Source organism: Penicillium psychrofluorescens (assembly GCF_964197705.1).
Source record: "Penicillium psychrofluorescens genome assembly, chromosome: 5".
Classification (NCBI taxonomy): domain Eukaryota; kingdom Fungi; phylum Ascomycota; class Eurotiomycetes; order Eurotiales; family Aspergillaceae; genus Penicillium; species Penicillium psychrofluorescens.
This window is the reverse complement of record NC_133443.1, coordinates 1,085,339-1,103,163: the sequence shown is the minus strand read 5'-3', so window position 1 is coordinate 1,103,163 and position 17,825 is coordinate 1,085,339. Positions and strand designations below refer to the sequence as shown.

General features: G+C 53.8%; 7 protein-coding genes across 7 annotated transcripts; 3 read left to right on the top strand and 4 right to left on the bottom strand.

The window, feature by feature from the left end:
- Positions 1-1,518: 1,518 nt before the first annotated feature.
- On the top strand, positions 1,519-2,902 carry PFLUO_LOCUS7679 (uncharacterized protein; the record flags this gene model as incomplete). The annotated part of the gene is made up of 4 exons (XM_073785339.1): positions 1,519-1,819; positions 1,876-2,005; positions 2,059-2,507; positions 2,565-2,902. 4 exons carry the CDS (start codon positions 1,519-1,521, stop codon positions 2,900-2,902), a joined length of 1,218 nt encoding a protein of 405 aa, XP_073641704.1.
- A 1,447-nt stretch (positions 2,903-4,349) lies between these two features.
- Positions 4,350-4,945, bottom strand: PFLUO_LOCUS7678 (uncharacterized protein; the record flags this gene model as incomplete). Its single annotated transcript, XM_073785338.1, has 4 exons — positions 4,350-4,416; positions 4,494-4,649; positions 4,798-4,835; positions 4,940-4,945. The coding sequence occupies 4 exons, from the start codon at positions 4,943-4,945 to the stop codon at positions 4,350-4,352; spliced, it is 267 nt and encodes an 88-aa protein (XP_073641703.1).
- Positions 4,946-5,647: 702 nt separating this feature from the next.
- On the bottom strand, positions 5,648-6,499 carry PFLUO_LOCUS7677 (uncharacterized protein; the record flags this gene model as incomplete). The annotated part of the gene is made up of 5 exons (XM_073785337.1): positions 5,648-5,791; positions 5,847-5,972; positions 6,091-6,156; positions 6,211-6,325; positions 6,465-6,499. 5 exons carry the CDS (start codon positions 6,497-6,499, stop codon positions 5,648-5,650), a joined length of 486 nt encoding a protein of 161 aa, XP_073641702.1.
- Positions 6,500-6,936: 437 nt separating this feature from the next.
- On the bottom strand, positions 6,937-8,944 carry PFLUO_LOCUS7676 (uncharacterized protein; the record flags this gene model as incomplete). The annotated part of the gene is made up of 3 exons (XM_073785336.1): positions 6,937-7,899; positions 7,950-8,243; positions 8,294-8,944. 3 exons carry the CDS (start codon positions 8,942-8,944, stop codon positions 6,937-6,939), a joined length of 1,908 nt encoding a protein of 635 aa, XP_073641701.1.
- Positions 8,945-9,862: 918 nt separating this feature from the next.
- PFLUO_LOCUS7675 (uncharacterized protein) lies at positions 9,863-11,255 on the top strand (the record flags this gene model as incomplete). The annotated part of the gene is made up of 3 exons (XM_073785335.1): positions 9,863-10,029; positions 10,084-10,618; positions 10,671-11,255. 3 exons carry the CDS (start codon positions 9,863-9,865, stop codon positions 11,253-11,255), a joined length of 1,287 nt encoding a protein of 428 aa, XP_073641700.1.
- A 447-nt stretch (positions 11,256-11,702) lies between these two features.
- On the top strand, positions 11,703-14,734 carry PFLUO_LOCUS7674 (uncharacterized protein; the record flags this gene model as incomplete). Its single annotated transcript, XM_073785334.1, has 4 exons — positions 11,703-12,641; positions 12,697-13,981; positions 14,036-14,173; positions 14,244-14,734. 4 exons carry the CDS (start codon positions 11,703-11,705, stop codon positions 14,732-14,734), a joined length of 2,853 nt encoding a protein of 950 aa, XP_073641699.1.
- A 431-nt stretch (positions 14,735-15,165) lies between these two features.
- On the bottom strand, positions 15,166-17,507 carry PFLUO_LOCUS7673 (uncharacterized protein; the record flags this gene model as incomplete). The annotated part of the gene is made up of 4 exons (XM_073785331.1): positions 15,166-16,997; positions 17,053-17,090; positions 17,148-17,188; positions 17,247-17,507. 4 exons carry the CDS (start codon positions 17,505-17,507, stop codon positions 15,166-15,168), a joined length of 2,172 nt encoding a protein of 723 aa, XP_073641698.1.
- Between the last annotated feature and the right edge of the window lie 318 nt (positions 17,508-17,825).

Sequence of the window (17,825 nt, the reverse complement as noted above, 5' to 3'; positions counted from 1 at the left end):
GGGCTGTGTCCTGTATGTTAAACAATATCAACTTCCGCTGTCGATGCGAACCAAAAGTACACTGGACCGTTCTCTTTGGACATGTCATTTAGAGCCAGGCTGCGACGGACTCGAGTATCCACTTCGTCCTTTCCAGGAAACAAGTCTAGTCCCGCCGGCTTACTTCCCCGAGAGCTGTTCCTGCCGGTTATGGTAAGGATGTACCAGTGATACAAGTGATTTGTGCACTGTCGGCTAACGCATATCGTTGTAATGCAACGTTGGCTGTAGTCTACATACAGCTCCCCAGAGAGTCGTCTAATGGCTATAACGGTCTAACAGATTCAGGCGTGTTTAATAGCAGAATCCCCTCTCTGCCGTGGTCGTCCAGGCTGTTTGGATTAGTCTAGACTCGAGCAACCCCTAGGAAATCAACATCATAGCCTCCCCTTGCCCGAGACAAAGTATGTAAATTGGGGCATTTACCCCGGTGGAGGGGTCAAAGATCCACAAGCGTAGGTAATTCAAGCCACAGCCCCACCACCGGAAACTCTTCTGACAGGAAACGTGCGATGATCATACCAGGGTCTACAGGGGGTTCTTGCACTGATACGAGACATTTCAACCACTGACATTGCACAATTCAGCCTGCGGGTCCTAGCTCTAACGGCCAGGGGTACATCTGCAGCCAAATTCGCTCGCAATATTGGATACACCAACTAACCGGTCACCTTCCCCATTGAGTTCAAAAGAGCACACATCGTCGGCCGTCTTGTTGTGGTGGGTGGCAAATGAAATTGGGAGATCTTTGGATCAGTAAAAACCTGAATTCATGCAGTTCGCACTCAACTCAAAGTAGCCTGCCAGGATGCTTACGCCTCCCCGCTAGCTCCCTTGTTCCTCAGTGTCTAGGCTTGCGGAAGAGTAGCCGAAGTACGGTCTAGTTTCCTAGATAGGGATAACTAGGCACCATTTAGTTTTCGCTCGGGGGTAAACTTCCGGAATCCCAGAACAGCAGTTGCTACATTAACCCCTGTTGACAAGACTCCCTCCCTGTAAAAGCTCTCCACCACTGAGGTCGACAGTGAACTCAACGGCTCGTGAGAATAGACTCCGGTTAAGGTACCGTCCCGAGTACTCACATGTTAACGCTCGTGTCGCCCAACTCGTGGAGCGCGGCTCAGACACGAGCTCTTTTGATTAAGGCTCCCAGGACCAACGTTCTAGGTTTACACTATAAATTGACAGCTCTAGTGGCGCTGACACACCGGCGCCGCTTGGCAGGGTTTAAGTTTTATGGAGGGCTGTGCGCTTTGTATTAGCGAGGGCTCGGCTCTCAAAAGTACCGTTAGCTTCGCCTGGAGACCCTAACAACGTAACCGATTTACCGTTAGTGAAAGGAACCCCTTTGAAAGTCACTGCCCTTGACGTAACCCGTAGCGGAAGCTAGCTTATTTATCGTAGCTCATGCCATTTGTCTGATTGAATACGTTATTTCTCTTCCTCTGAACCTAGGAATTCAAGTTTGGAAATTTCAATATGCCTGCTCAAACCAAAGAAATTATTGCCGCCCTTGATGCTGTTCAGCCCGAGGCCTTTGGCGGCAACGAAGTAGAACGGCTACAAGTACGCGCTGCAGCACGTCGACTGCTTGCCAGGGTGGAAAACCCCTATGAGCGCGCTTGGGGCTTCTGCTTTGAACATCCTGTCGTCTTTGCTGCACTGCAGACAGGCATCGACCTGGACCTGTGGAAATCCTGGACTGGCCTTGGAGGTGGCGAGAAGAATCTCGACGAGCTGGTCAAGTTGACATCTCCTAACATCGATACAAACCTACTGCGTAAGCCTTTATCCTCACACTAGCATGTTTACGGAAGGCTCACTGAGCGTGTATAGGTCGGCTCTTCCGCTTACTGGCAGCTTTCAACGTTGTCGAGGAGACAGCGGAAGACAAATTCAAGCCGACTGCTTTCTCGTACGCTATTGGCGATGAGAGTACCAAGGTCCGCGCCTCTCTTCAAGCTGCGTAAGTATACACCGAGCTACCAGACCTATGTGTCACACTGACATTTTGACCAGAACAAACCAATACATTGCGGCTGGCCGTAACTTGCCAGCCTACCTAGCCAAGATCTCCTACAAGGAACCTACGGATATCACTGTGAACAACCACTCGGACAGTGACCCGGATGGTCTCAATTTCTTTGGACGATTGCAGAAAAGCCCGGATTACTTTGAAGCTTTCACCGGTCATATGGAGGCATGGACAATGTGGAAGTCCCCGTGGACCAAGGTCTACGATACAACCAGACTGCTCGACGGTGCTAAGCTGGACAATGGTTCTGCATTCGTGGTTGATGTCGGTGGAAACACCGGGATCGACATCTCCCATGTGCATGCCAAGCATCCGGATATTCCTGCCGGATCGTTAGTCTTGCAAGACCTTCCAGAAGTGATTGCCAATGCTCAGGTCAATAAAAAGATCACAGCTATGGCCCATGACTTTTTTTTGCCACAGCCTGTGAAAGGTAAGTGGCAACTCAGTTAAGAAAGTCTGGTCTGCCTACTAATACCCAACACTACAGGGAGCCGTGCTTACTTTATGCACGCGGTTCTTCACGATTGGCCAGACGACAAAGCTAAGCAACTGCTAAGAAATACTAGAGATGCAATGGTAAAGGGATACTCCAAGCTCTTCGTCTATGATATTGTTCTTCCGCCCACAGGAGCGAGCATTAGCCAAACCACAATGGACGTGAACATGATGTCGCTACTGTCAGCGTCCGAGAGGACCCAAGATGCGTGGGAGAGGCTGTTGACCGATGCTGGCTTGAAAATTGTCAACTTCTGGCCTGACCCTCAGGAGTATGAGATGATCATTGAAGCTGAGGTCGCGGACGTTTCAAATGGTCACAGCACTTAGGGTTTAGAGACACAGGTACAGAGAGTAGGTGTTACAAGTCAGACTGAGGCAAACGTTAATACATAGTTTGTTCTCAAATCAATAACGGTTATTACTTCAGGGCGTCTCGCCATACTGTATTCTAGACGTATGTGCTCAGTGCAGAGCCGATCGCTACCCGAGGCGGCAGGTTCACCGTCACTAATATTTCCCAAAAGCCTCCTGACGTTTAGATCGGGATAGATCTGGCGTAGGGTCCAGAATTGTTGGTTAGCAAGCGGGTTTGCTAAATGATGGCCTAGGGGGCAGTGGATTGGCTCACTTACCATAGCTAATTTAGGGCAGAACAAATGTGTGTATTTGACAAAGATATTTGGAACCAATGACTTAACCCAGTTAAAGACTTTTAACTTTTAATCTGTTTCACTCGACCAGTGAGATTAGTTCCGAGCTTCGCAGTAGTACAGTAATTTTCGAATCCAGTTATACCTCCCCCTTTTCATGATCCCAAATCAGATAGCGGAAGACCTGCAATCTGATTCTGACTGTCCAGGTATATGGTACCAACGTCATTGTCTTTCCTTACGAGGACCAGAAAATGAGCGAAGTGAAAGAATCATTTGGTGGCTTTTCGAAACCTGTCTCTACCTATGCAGACTACATCGAAGCAAAATTTCATGACAAATACGATCGATATGGCTGGCTTGTAAGAAACAAACATCCCAAATTGCCAGCAAAGAACCTGCCATTGCCTGTTGGTGGAAAGCTCGATCAGAGAATTGAAATGACAACGTAACGGAATTTTCTTTCTGGAACATTATATCGGAGAGAAATGGATTTAAAAGGGTACTCTGGAAAAACTCCCAATATAGATTAATTTATCTTGGCGCTGGGGCCTGGAGAATCAATCGAAGAGTGTAGGTGGTCGCACCAGTTTCGGGATCTACTGTAACTATTGCAGACCTTTCAGCCAGCGTGGTTTTTACTTGGTGGCGGGCGATGGTGAGAAGTCCCACAAGGGATACGGCCGCTGGGGCCGGCAATTATTTGCGCGGTTTAGGTACTGCACCATTCAATCAATGTGTCGTGTTGGTTGGTTAATCGGTGGCTAGTAACTGGTAGTTGAAACAAAATTCCATTTCCATCAAAAACGCCGCGTGAGAGCCGGATATGGTGAGAGAAAATAGTTAAATCGACAACAGCCGCCAGCGCTGGGGTGGCCGTCATCGCCCCGAATCCTTCTGTCTTTTTTTTGCGGATTTCCTCCTCTATCAATTCCCTCGCGCATACTCGTTGGCGCCGGACGCGCACGAGCTCGACGGTCCCGAACCAAGAGTCGACATCGGAGAGAGATGCAAAGATCGCTCAATAGACGGCGCCGTCCAGCTCAATCATCCAGGTCATCCATCGTCTCTGTAAACGCGCGCACGGAAACCGAGGTGCTCCCCATCTTCGCTTCTGTGCCCCATTATTTTAACCCGAGATCCGTCATCTCCACGTTCTCAGCCGAGCCCATCCAGAGAATGTTGTTGCACCTGCGTTGCCACGAGTCAGCATGACTGATTATTGACCGATGTTCCAACCATTGTTCCTCCTGCGAATAGGTACATACCGGATCAATACCAGGCCCAGAGACCCCGTGTTCTTGCCATCGATGAACTCCTCCGTGTCGCGCAGCAGCACGTTCATGTACGAGTCGATGCTCTCCAGCATGCCCTTGTACTCGGTCTGGCCCCATTTCAGGCGAATGACCATCTCGGTACCGACTCTAAAATATGATATTAGTATTTGCTTCAATGGCGATTCGGGCGATGAGAGGAGTCCCCGCTGGGAGGGAGGGAAGATTGAGAGGTTGAGGAGTTGATTGAATCGAAGGGTACTGGACTCGAGTCGAGCCGGACTGGGGGAATTCGTACCTAGCCTGCAAAAACGGCCGAGGGTTGACTGGTTGAAACTGCAGCGATAGAGGTTAGCTATGATTCTCTTGGGATTGCAGAGGCCGGACACCCTGGTCGGGAGTCTGCTGGCTCAGATGGAGAGCGAGGGGGGAAGACATACACTCATTGTAAATGTGTGGGTTGCGGCGATCCGGAGACAGAAAGATCACCAGAAAAATATAAAGAGAAGGACGGGGCGATGAGCTCTCTCTCTCTCTTTTCTCTCCGGGTGTTGAGGATCGCGGAGTTGCTCAAGCGCGAAAATGTGAGCTGGTCCGTCGCGGCCAATCAGGGGGAGAGGGACATCACCGCCTTAACCATACTGCCATATTGATTATGTAATGGACTATAGCAGGGATATTTTGCCATAGTTACAAGAGACTCATGTCTCGTATCTTTTCTCCTTGTCAATTTAATCCGAAATACACCAGAAACAAATTGATAAAGATACATATACCCAAGGCCTACATTTACACCTCAAAGATCTCCCCAGCACCAAGCGCTGGGTCCAAAGATCCCGAGGTTGAGTTTCTTGATATCACGCCGGCAATGGAGAAGGTTGTTCGGGATGCGTTGGCATTTGCTGTCAGCTGTGTTGAGCTTAAGCTCATATTCTGAGAGAAGTGGTACGGCTGGGGATGAATCACAGTATACCAATCAGAGAGTAGCCAGAAATAGTTAAAAACTCAATCCATTGGTGGCTCAGGTAAGCTCCATGCAAGACAAAAAGGAAAGGGATATCAGTCAAAGCAGAGCCCAGAACATACCCCCCGTAGCGCCCACTCCCCTCTCGCATCCCTCACAAAAAAAATTTTAGAAAAAGAAGTATTCACGCCCGGCCGAGATCCCACTTCAGGTCCTTGATGCTCACCTCCTCGCTGGCCTTCTCATCATAGTCATACCACTCTTCCTCCATCAGATCGATGGCACTGAACACAGTCCCGGACTCGACACCCTTGGCCTCCCACTCGCCCTATAGACAACATTCGTTAGTGGACAAAGAGGAGGAAGAGGAAGAGGCAGCTCACATCAGGCTTGAACTCGGTAAACTCCAGGCCGCGGCAGTCCATGTCGATAATCTTTTGGCCCTTGCGCTTGTCTTGCTTCGGTTCGACGGAAAAGGGGCCGGCGATGACGGAGGCGGAGTGGGTTTTCTAGATGACAGCGTTAGAACCACGTTATTTTCAAAGGGGGACAAATCAGGAAAGAAAGCAGGTAGGGTATAGAATGTGTGCGCTCCTGAGTGAGAAAGAAAAGGTGTGCACTCCTTACCGAGCAAAGACGGCACTTCCACACAAAGTTGGCTTCGCCGCGACTTCCAGGAATCTCGTGCTGCTCCTATCAAGCCCACATGCATCAGTAAGTGGCTAGACTTGTAGAGCGGGCACATACATAGCGAGTGAAGCTAACCCAGTTCGGGTGCTCCTCGTGGCAGCCGGTGCATTTGACGCGGAAAGTGTAGAAGTACGGGTTCTCCTCGGTGTCAGTGGGCTTGAGGGCAGTGACGCTGTAAGGATAGAGAGTGAGCTAATCCGGTCTTCAAATAGGAATTGTGATGTGCAGCTATCTTGCCATTGCAAGATAGCTTATTTGATCGGTGCGGGGGAAGAAGAGGTCATTAGGAACTAGGAGAGAGAAAGACGAACCCTTCCAGCTCAGCAGTGAGAATCAGTGAAAGCATTTTGCACGCTGAGAAAAGCAGATCGGTAGTGCTCTCAGTGTGTTTGACGCGAAGGTGGAAAGAAGAAGATTCTCAGTTGCGGTGCGGGGAATGGAAGGGCCGGCCCATGTGACCCGTATCGATAAGAATGTACAACACAACTCCTAGAGCTACAAGGGAGTTCACTATAGGTTACAAATGCTACATGAGCTGGCCTTCATCCAAAGTTTTCTTCAAGCTCCATCTTACTATCACTTGTTAGGACTATGTCATGGTCGTCCTCGCTTAGCCGAATCAGCCCAAGGCCGACAAGATCAGTTCGTTCTACGAGCACAATTTCATCGAGAGTTAATTCATTTGCCTTCATGACTAGAATAACGCCAAAAACATGCACAACCGGGAAAAGAAGCAAAGGGCTATGTACAAGGTCTATAATAACACATCAAACAGGTCATCGATCAAAGCCGGCTCTGCTGCGAGTCCTGGCCCAGGGGCTTGGCCGAGAACGAGTTGAAGTACTCATTCAGTGCATCAACGGTGCCACTGCCTTCCACCAGCTGCACGGTGCAGGCAACGTGGCTGTCAGGCCGGGTGACCACGACACAGCCCTGGTCGGGGTTGAGGCCCAGCTTCTCGTGGGCAGAGAACTTGGCATTGGGGACACGCACATCGGGGATGTCGTCGGCGTAGATGTGGTGGTGGTAATCGCGCAGGACCTGGGGGATGAGCTCGACGTTGATGTCGTTCTTGGCGGCGGCGTAGATGACGGACAGGGTGAAGAGCTTGGAGTGCGGGTTGTGGCGCTCGAAGAATGAGATGTCGGCAATGTCGGACCGGCGGTACATCGAGAGGAAGGAGCGCTCCTTCTCCAGATGCATGGCCAGGTCGGCGATCGCCTTCTTGGTCTTGTCCTGCAGGCCGGCGAAAATGAAAATTCGGAATGCGCCGTTCGCGGGAACCTCCTGCTCCAGCTCGACGAAGTTGGCATCGGCGAGACGGGTCACGGTCGTTGGGGTGAATGCCCGACCGGGAATCAGGCGGGCACCGGGGACGTTGAACAGGGCCGACTTGGCTGGGTGGTTGGCGTCCCAGTTGAAAATGTTGGGCTTGTAAGCAACGCCGTAGCCGCTGGTGAACTCGCAAGACGACTTGAAGGTCTTGACAAAGTCGTCTTCCTCGCCATTCGCGGTGAGGGCGACATTGCTGGCAGAGCCAACCTCACCGGCATTGGGGCGGCGCTTGGAAAACAAAGCCGAGTACTTGGCATCAAAGTCCAGCAGCATCTCGGCAATATCCTTGCGCTCGGTCTCGTAGGTGCTCAGGATCGACTGCTTGGCGAGGCCAGACTCCACGGCGTGGAGCTTCCAGGCCATGTTGAGGGCGTCGTGGAACGCGGTGTTCATACCCTGACCAGCCTTAGGCTTGGGGGGTGTTAGCAAAGGAGATTTCACATTAAGAGGAAGAGACTAACGCTGTGGGTGTGGCAGGCATCGCCTCCCATGAAGACTCGCTGGTCCAGGCTGTACCGCTCCGCGATACCCTGGCCGATGGGGTACACCGAGTACCACTCGACCCGGTCCCACTCAATCCAGTAAGGGCTGAGAATGTTCTTCGCCGACTGCTGGACCTGCTCGGCAGTTGCCGTCTTGCGAGGGTCCCAGTCGGGGTCTGTGGACGAGGCAATTTGAACATAGAGACGAACCATGTTGTCCTCCCGAGGGATGACCATGATCGAGCCAGCGTCGGAGTGGATAGTGCATTTTGTCTGCAGAGATGTTAGACCGCAATTCCAAGTAGGGGAGACTATCTTCTTACCTCGATATCAGGGAAGTTGGTGCGGACAACGCCGTCCATGACACCCCAGACGTAGGCGATGGGGTCCTTGTGGCGGATTTGGATGCCGAGCTGCTCACGGACAAAACTGCGGGCTCCCTCACCACTGAACAGGTACTTGGTGCGCATGACGTCAATCACGTTGGTGTCGAGACACTTGAGGCTCACCTCGACCGGGTACTTCGGGTCGCGGCCGTCGTTGTTGAAGCCGACGATGGTCCACGGCCGCTCAACATGAGTCCCGGCCTTCTCGATCTCGTCCAGGAAGACCCGCTCGATCTTACCCTGGTGGACCAGGGTGGTGAACGGGTAGCGGGTGTCGATGAAGCGCGGGCAGCTGGGCCAGCTTCCTGTGCGGTGGATCCCGCTGCCGTCGCCCTTGGGGTCCCAGAAGGCAACGTCGTACACCTTGGCCGGCTCGTAGGCCATGATGGGCCGTTTCAAGCCCAGGTTGCGCAGCATCTCGGTCGACCGAGGCTGGATGCCATCGGCGCGGCCGGTGGCGGTCGGCACGGGGCGGTTGTCGATATGCTTGACCTTGTAGCCCCAGCGCGACATGCACAGGGACAAGAGCAGACCGACGGGGCCGGCGCCCACGATGACAATGTCATATTTTTCTTGACAATGCACCATGCTGATCGGGATGTAATATTGATCGGCAGTAAAGGATCAGAAAGGTTCCAAAATCTCACCCGCACGGTTGCATCAAAACAGACAGAATGGGAAGCATGAGGGGGCACCAAGGCAGATATATAAGTTGCGGCGTCAAACCGGGGTATTCAGTGACGGCGAACAGTCACGGCAGCTGTAGTCGGGAGCATCGTGGGGAGTAGCGGTGGGTGGGCCAATCAGTGGCGGCAGGGATGATCGCACAGAAGCCCTGTGTGGGGAGGGACCAGCGCTGGCACAAATAGTGGACTAGCGAAGAATGCCGGCATGAAACCCGAAGGTGCTGATGCGCAGGACGGTTAACACTTCGGCAAGTGGAGTGCCACTCACGTGACTAGCCCGCTCGGAATTATGCTTCGATCATTGGTCCTCGAGTATTTCCCGAATCCGAGCTGGGAGTGCCGCAAGGTAGTTGGCGCTCGGAAACCCCGGGGTTAGATGCCTGGTCGCACGCCCTAGGACTCTTGGCCGAGGTATCGGACCTGGAGATGGCAAACAATAATCAGATAGACAATGGATTGGCTTGATCTACAGCAGTAGCTCTGTGTGACATGCAGGAACCATCACCAAAAGCAATGGCATATTATTGGTGGCAGCTATTCAATCCGACAACCCTCATGGCCTGAGGCACCGGGGTGTTTGAATCATCTTCCATCGCCATGATTGTTCCTATTGACACCTGAATAAGGTCATTGTGCCACCCTCTTCCCACCACCTCCCAATACCCCATTCAGATCAATATGGAACACCTCTATTGTCACAACACAGTGAATACCACGATGTCCATATATGCCATGAGCGGATCAAGCTTCCCACGCCATCTTCATTCCCTTTACGATCTAGGATAGTACTCGCTCGGAATCATCCTGCCTGTCCATCATCATGGAACCGATCTATGAGGAAGAACACTCCAACCCCTTCGAGCTCGAGCAGCCCGACTATCTGGACAGCCCAGTCAAGGCCAAGCCTGTCAAGTCCCCTTTGATCTCGCCGGACTTCCACCGGATGAGCGAGAACGCCCAGCGGATTTATCTCATGATGGGTGCAGAGTACGAATCCTTCACACTTCTACCTGGGGAACATTGACGCTGACATCAGACAAGTATCTGCCGAGAGTGTTACAAGGGCAATCCCTATCTGAACTCGGATGGTAGCCCCAGCCTGTCCCCCTCGGGCTCCTCGGGCAATATGACTTCCACTGACTCGCGCTCGAGTGGTGAGCAAAGTTGCTCTGTTGAGTGCTGGCCTTTCCCGATGGATGGTGTCCACAAGGAACTCCTCCCGCAGAAGTTGAGCATCCCAATCAAGGAGGGCCATCAGCGTCACCCGGCTCTTGAGAAGAATGAAGTCGGTAACCCTGTCCGCAGCCGTGTGGCTTCGTTGGACTTCGACCATTCTTTCCGCCAGCAGGCTTCTCCGACCCGTGTTCTGGAGACTATCAAGGAGGTTGTCGCGACGGACAAGGTGGACAGGATTGCAGACGGGCTGCGTGTTCCCGAGACGACTCACAAGAAGCTATTCGGCGAGAAGGGCTGGCTGGAAGACACTGGAAAGCCAAAGGGTCTGCGTCCCATGAAGAGCACGTCCAAGCGGCTGAAGAGTCTGGGAAACAAGATCAAGCAGCAGATCGGCGAACTGGTCAGTTTGTTCTTATCGGAGGTTGGCGCTCACTGCTCATACTTCTCTCTAGGCGGAGGATGTCTCGCGCAGTCACCCGGGATCGTTCAACAGTAACTCCACTACCATCATCCGAAAGACCACAGTCCCCATCTCCCTCGACCTCGGCACTCAGGCCAAGTTGTACTCCGAGCTCGAGTACATGATCTGCTCGGCGGCCAACGCCTTCCTTCTCGAGCAGTACTACGACCGTCGCATCTCCAAGGAATCCATCAAGCGCATCCGGAGCTTCTGGGGCTCGAAGAATCGTCCTCAGGTGACCGAATTCCACTTCGACCAGACCACCCAGCGCGAGCTCATCCTGTACAACATCCGCACCCTCCGGTTCCACGGCGAGTGCGCTGTCAACCCGGTCCTGCTGCATTCGAACCTGCGCAACTGGAAGGCGATTGCCACGGAGATGAGTGTTCGGACTTTTTGTTTGCCGGACAGTGCCATTCGCAAACACCTGCATGATATCCAGCAGCTACTGGAGATGCTGAATGCGACCGTGCCGACTCTGCAGGCGTTTCATCGGATCCAGCTGTTTGCTCATGAGGAGATCATTGAGCGACTGAAGAAGGCTCATTCCCGGCATGCGGTCAGCTTTTCGCTGTGAGGGATGGTATTTACCCCTCGTAGCTTCGATGGTGCCTTTGTAGCTCCTCTCAACTAGTGCAATGTATTCCAAAGTGATTTGACCTCCAGTCTTTGTACGTTCCGTCTCTGTACTCCCTGTCGGGCGACGTCATCGGGTAGCAGGATCACGGGGAGCCCCAATAGTGAAATCCCGCTGCCTCTTCTTCTTTCCTTGTTTCCCTTCCAATCCTTAGTTCCATAACCTCAGTAATCATCCCCGTCACACTCGGCCCGCTCTGCCATTTGAAACACCCACCCTGACGCTGCCGAATTGTTGGTTGCCTGGCCCCGATCGGTGACCGTGGCTCCACCGCAATGCCCGTCTCCATCAGTCCCGTCTAGATCACCAACAATAATAACAACAGCAGCAGCCCCCAGACAACACACAGTCCTACAATAAAAGAGTCCAAGATCGATCGTCTCCGCCATGGCGGGTCCGATCCACACCTATGGCCCGACCTGCCTGCTGGCAGACGAGGCGGGCGAGCTCTCCCAGCTGCACTCCCTGCCCGCACCGCCAGAGGTACGCGCGCACTTCTTCTATGTATCATCGCTTCCGATCGATGATCCGCTAGCTCCCTTGCCCTCAGCAGCGGGTCAAGAGGCTGGCAATGAACGCGCGCCGCCTCAGCCCTTCGCTGCTAGGGACAACATCGCGCTCGAGGCGGCTTGGCAGGAGCTTCGTCAGACAAGAGGTGCTGGCACGCAGAACTCTCGGCCCCAGACCGCACAGGACGCACGCACAGGCATTACTGTGCCTGGGAGGGAGCACGTTCTAGACTCCGGTTTGATAGGGAGTCGAGGGAATTCCGTGAACACGCCAACATCCTTCCCAGAGGGCCAATCTCTAAGAAGTCGACTCGAGCGCGACACGAGCAGTCCAAAATCTCGTGCGGGCGATGACTCGCGGGAACTCAATCTAGGCAGCTTCGCTTCTCAGCGCAAACGGGACCGATCCTCCTCCATGAAGGACTCTAGCCCGGCCAAGAGGAGAAACAGCTCCACGCCAGAGATGGACGAGACCGACGATGGAGAAGAGCCTGGGCCAAGTATTCACGCCACACATTCTCGGGATGCCAGTATCAGTGGCTCGCCGTTCGCAAGGGCGCCCGTTTCCCAACGGAGCCACAGTCCTCTCGGTCGGTCGGTTGAATCGCTCTCATTACAGGACGGGGGCCATGGAGAAATCCCCAGAAGCAGCGCCGCGCCTCAACTCGCTTCAAAGCCCTCGAAGCTGAGAGCAAGCCTTGGCCCAGATGAAATGGATCAAAGTTCGTCGAGAGATGGAACGGAGTCGACGACTCCTCAATCGATGATTCCGGTGGGCGTCTCTCGGCTTCACTTGGTCGAGCTTCCAAACTTGAAAGTATGTTGGCGTTATGTCCATGTGCCTTTTTTTTTTCTTTCTAACGAGTTCACAGATGAAACCCATTTACTGGAGTCCCCTTCACGATATCTCAAGCGTGATTCGCGCTACATGGTTCTACAAGAACACCATGTTGCCCGTGGAGACCGATCTGGCGAACAAGCTCGAAGAAGGATACGAGTACTTGAAGCCATGGACTGAAACATGGCAGGACGAACTGAACAGCTGCATGGAGCACGGTGCTGATGCAGAGATGAAAATCGTACACCGGTTGTTCTCGAAAGATGATTCCATTAGTCGGCCTGGAACCGCCCAAGATCAACAAAGCATTGATTCGGAGGAAGCTGTCCATATGAAACTCAATAATAATCAAGCGGCCGGGGGAACAGCTGCGCATTCGGAAGCCATCAAACCCTACCTCAACTCCAGTGCGATCTATGTGGATGCAAAGAATGCCCAAATCTTGAGACCCAGTTTACTTCCATCCGTCTCAAGGGGACGACGCCCGCTCAGCGCGATTCGGAAAGGTCGACAGATTGGCATCCCAGTAGTTCGCGGGTTCAGTCGCAAACTATGGGACAAGCTGCATCCATCCAAGGCCAACCCCATCGATGTGAGGCACTACATTCGACGCACGCAATCACGAGACCCGGCTGCAGCGCCGGGCCAACAAATCTGCTACGGTTGCCGAATGGAGGAGCTGCGGCCACAACCGACAGATCTCGTCCTCGTCATTCATGGCATCGGGCAAAAGCTCTCTGAACGAATGGAAAGCTATCACTTCACCCACGCGATTAACGCGTTCCGTCGCGAGGTCAACATGGAACTGAACAACGAGCCTGTCTGGCCTCATGTCCGCGAGGATCACGGTGGGATCATGGTTCTCCCGGTGAACTGGCGATCAACGCTCTCCTTGGAAGAAGCCAACATCGACTCTCCTACTTCGGAGGACCTGCCGTCTAATCGGTTCTCCCTCGCGGACATTACGCCGCAAACACTCCCCGCTGTGCGATCTCTCATCAGCGATGTGATGCTTGATATCCCTTACTACCTATCTCACCACAAACCCAAGATGATAATGGCAGTCATTCGAGAAGCGAACCGCGTGTATCGTCTCTGGTGCAAGAATAACCCCAGCTTTGGGGAACATGGCCGCGTGCATCTTGTGGCCCACTCTCTTGGGAGTGTCATGGCGCTCGACATTCTGAGCCAGCAGCCAACACACGTGCCCCAGTTTGATTTTTCCACGACACCATTGCATACCGATATGTTCGAGTTTGATACGAGACATCTCTTCCTCTGTGGAAGCCCTGTCGGGTTTTTCCTTTTGCTGAATAAAGGTACGGCACGCAGACCTGCACTCATCGAGAGATCTTTTCTAACAAGTCCCCCAGCGAGTCTTCTCCCTCGAAAAGGCCGAGACAAACCAGGCAGCGAAGGCGAGGATCGTCTGCGCGGCGTCGCCGGTGAGGCTGACAAGTACGGCTGTCTGGCTGTGGACAACATCTACAACATCATGCACACAACAGACCGTACGTATTACCCAGCCCCCTTCTCAGTCTCCAAGTACATACATGTCCTAACCCCCCACTCCCATCTTAGCAATCGCCTACTGCCTAAACGCAGCGGTAGACACCGATCTCTCGAACAACCTCAAAACAGCCTCAATCCCCAGCGCAACCTCCACATTCTGGCAATCCCTCGGCAGCGTCTTCCGATGGAGTCCCAATTCATCCTCGGCATTTATGCCCTCCCTCCCAACCACTACCGCAGGACCAACCCGTCCGGCAGCAATCGCCAAACTCCCCTCGAACGTCGAGCTCGAAACGCATGACTTCACCCGCGAAGAAATCGCCGAGAAGCGCATGCTTCTGCTCAACGAGAACGGCCAAATTGACTTCTTCCTCTCGGGCGGTGGGGGAGCTCTCAATATCCAGTATCTGAATATGTTGAGCGCGCATAGTAGTTACTGGACGCTGGGGGATTTCGTGAGATTCTTTGTCATTGAGATTGCGAGGAAGCCCGGGAGGGAGGGGACGTTGAGGGCTTTTCGGGCGGAGAAGAAAGTGGGTTGGAAGTATTCTAAGGGATAGCTAGGGGATAGTATGTTTCTAGGACCTCGGGTTTTGTTTGCTTTTGATAGAGGTTTTCTTTTTTTTTTGGTTTATCTCGGACAAAGAATAAAGATGATAGAGTACTGTACAATGCATGGATATGGTTGGAAAATAGGAGATATATATTGGTCCCTATCTAAGAAGTCTAGCAGCTTTAACTTGCCTTTCTAACCCATCTAGTCATTCTAGTGGCAATCACAGCCTGTTAGGCAAGTAGTCAAATCAAGACAAAAGTAAAGAAAAGAAACAAAACAAAACAAAACCCGAACAGACAAATAACAAAAAAGTGGGAACCAGGCCCGAGAGCATCAGTGTATATCATCGCTTGAAGCCAAAATCATAATCCATAAAAACACAGACAGAAAGAAAGAGAGATAAAAGCACGTAAACTAAAGTGAGAGGCGAAAGGCCTACGCCTTCACCCTCACCTCACCAGCATGAACAGGCCCCATAAGGAGCGCCTCGATGATCTCCCCCTTGATAGCAACGCCGCGCCCAGCGCGCAGAACAACCAGCGCATTCGCACTGGCGAGACTACCAACTCGCGAGCTGCGCTGTCCGACGCCCTTGACCCCCGTGCTGGTGGCGTACAGCCTTCCATCGCTGCGGGAAGCCGTGACCACAACGCGGTGGTACTCCGTGCGCTTGGGATCAAGCGGGAAGTGGTGGGTCAGCACGACGGCGACGAGGGGCAGGCCGAGGGACTGGGGGATGGTGGTCTTGGTCACTTTCACGGATTTGGTTTCGTTCGTGTCCGATCCCACACCCATGCCCATAAGTTTGTGCAGGGAGGGCAGCACGAAGAGGTTGAGGGTCACCAGCGCGGAGGCTGGGTTGCCGGGGAGAGAGAAGATGAGCTTCGATTGGCGTTCTTGCTGGGAGGCAACGGAGCCCGATTCGTTCGTGGCTGCTTTGAAAGGCACGGTTGCGAAGGTGGTTGGTTTGCCTGGTTTCATGGATACGCGGCCGAAGTGGATGGTTCCGCCGAGGGTGCGTTCGATCGTGGGCTTGAGGAGATCCAGCTCGCCCATTGATACGCCGCCCGTCGTGACGATGATGTCGACGCTGTCGGAGGCACGCCCGACTCCCCGCAGGGCGTCGCGGAGGGCTTGTTCCAGCTCGCTGGCTGGGGTGTCGCGCGCGATGCCGAGGTCGACTGTCGGGAAGCCCCAGGAGGCCAAGCAGGAGAGCAGGGATGGACGGTTGGAGTCGCGGATCTGGCCGCCAGTCAAAGTGCGGGAGTCGGTGTGCTCGACGAGCTCGTCGCCCGTGCTGAGGACGCCGACGCGGGGCTTGCGGAAGACCTTGACGGATGTGGTGCCCGTCGCGGCCAGGAGGCCAATCTCTCCGCCGACGGAGGTGATCAGATCTCCGCGCGAGAGAATCTTGCTGCCCATGGTGACGTCGCTGCCGGGCTCACGGATGTTTTCACCGGGCTGGATGTCTTCAGCGAGGATTTCCACGGTGGCTTCTTCTTTGCCGTCGGGAGTGGTCGAAGCCAATTCGGTGTCTTCGACCATGACGACGGCATTGGCATTCGGAGGCAGAGGAGCACCCGTGGTGATTCGAGCGATCGTGCCTGGCTGCAACGGCTGCAGGTTCCCGCTATCATTTGCATGAGTGACCGAGACCACGGGGAATATTCCCTTGGTATTTTCGCCCGACGAGGGTGCAATGACGGCGTATCCGTCGACAATGCTGGCACGATACGCGGGGACCTGCTCTGCGGCGTAGACATCCTCTGCGACCACCGAGCCCACCAAGGTGGTGTCTACGGGGGCTGCAACCTCCACTGGGTTCGGGGTGTGCTCGCTGATCTTCTCGAGCGCCTCATCCACCGAAAGCATCGGGTACGGCGATGTGCGGTAACGACGGGTGGGACCAGCCCCCGGGTCGTTTGATTGCGGACGGTCTGCGGGCGACGTGTGCGCCTTGGGGACAACATGTCCATGGTTATGGTTGTGGCCATGGTTGTGATGGTGACGGTGGTTATTACCGTGGGAGTGACTCTTGGTGCTCGGTGCGGTGGCTGCCGCAGCCCTCACACCAGCCTCGGCCTCTAGCTTCTTCATGCCGCCGGCATGTAGGAGCCGCGAATTGGCGCCTGCGGCTTGGATACAGGCGTGCGGCAGAAGCTTGACTACCGCTTCGAGGTTCTCCTTAGCACCCTTAGGGGAGCCCGGCAAGGTGATTACCAGGGACTTGTCACGGACACCGGCGACGGGTCGCGACATCATTGCAACTGCGCATGGTTGATTAGTGACATGGTGGGGGTACAAAGAGCGTGTCGGACTTACAAGGAGTGACCTTGAGCGAGGCATCCAGCATGCCATGACTAGAAATACCATTAGTTCCGTTCGACCAAGCAAACAATTATGCCGTGGAAACATACACCAGACCAGGCGCCGGACGGTGGATCAGTGGTGATACAGCCTAGAGTTGGTCAGCGCGAGTGCCACAAAAAAGGACAGCATTACATGTAGGTACTCACCTCGGGCGTGTTGTCTTTGACCGCGAAGCCCGTGCCGCCGGTAAGCAGGACCAGGTTGACCCAATCCGAGCCGTCGGTCCAGTCGCAGACGGCGCGTTGGATGTCGAGGACGTCGTCGCGGACGATCTTGACGACGGGGGCCTCCCACTTGCCCTCGGCGGCCAGAATCGGGGCCAGGGCATCGACAGTCTTGTCGGAGGCGGGGTTGAGAGCGGCCGTGTCGGACACGACCAGAATCGCAGGTTTGAGTCGAGCATCCATGATGAAGGTTTGTAACAAAGGGACAGACCAGAAATGCGCGATTTTCCAGAGACGTGAATTTCTCGGGAAGGGCACTTTATATATTCCTGTTCCGTTATCCCTGCCCGCGCCCCGACGTCATTGTCCCAGAAGGTTTTCAGTGGCTTGACTAGTCATGTACTGGCTAGCCTCGATCAGACCTGGCCATGTCCGTTCTCTTCCCCCGGACCCCGGGGGCTGGTGGAGCAACGCGGGGATTCTCGGCGAAGTTGAGCCATACAGGAAGCAAAACCACGGGTGCAATTCGGGCTGCCCTAACCTAGTTACTACTGTACATCC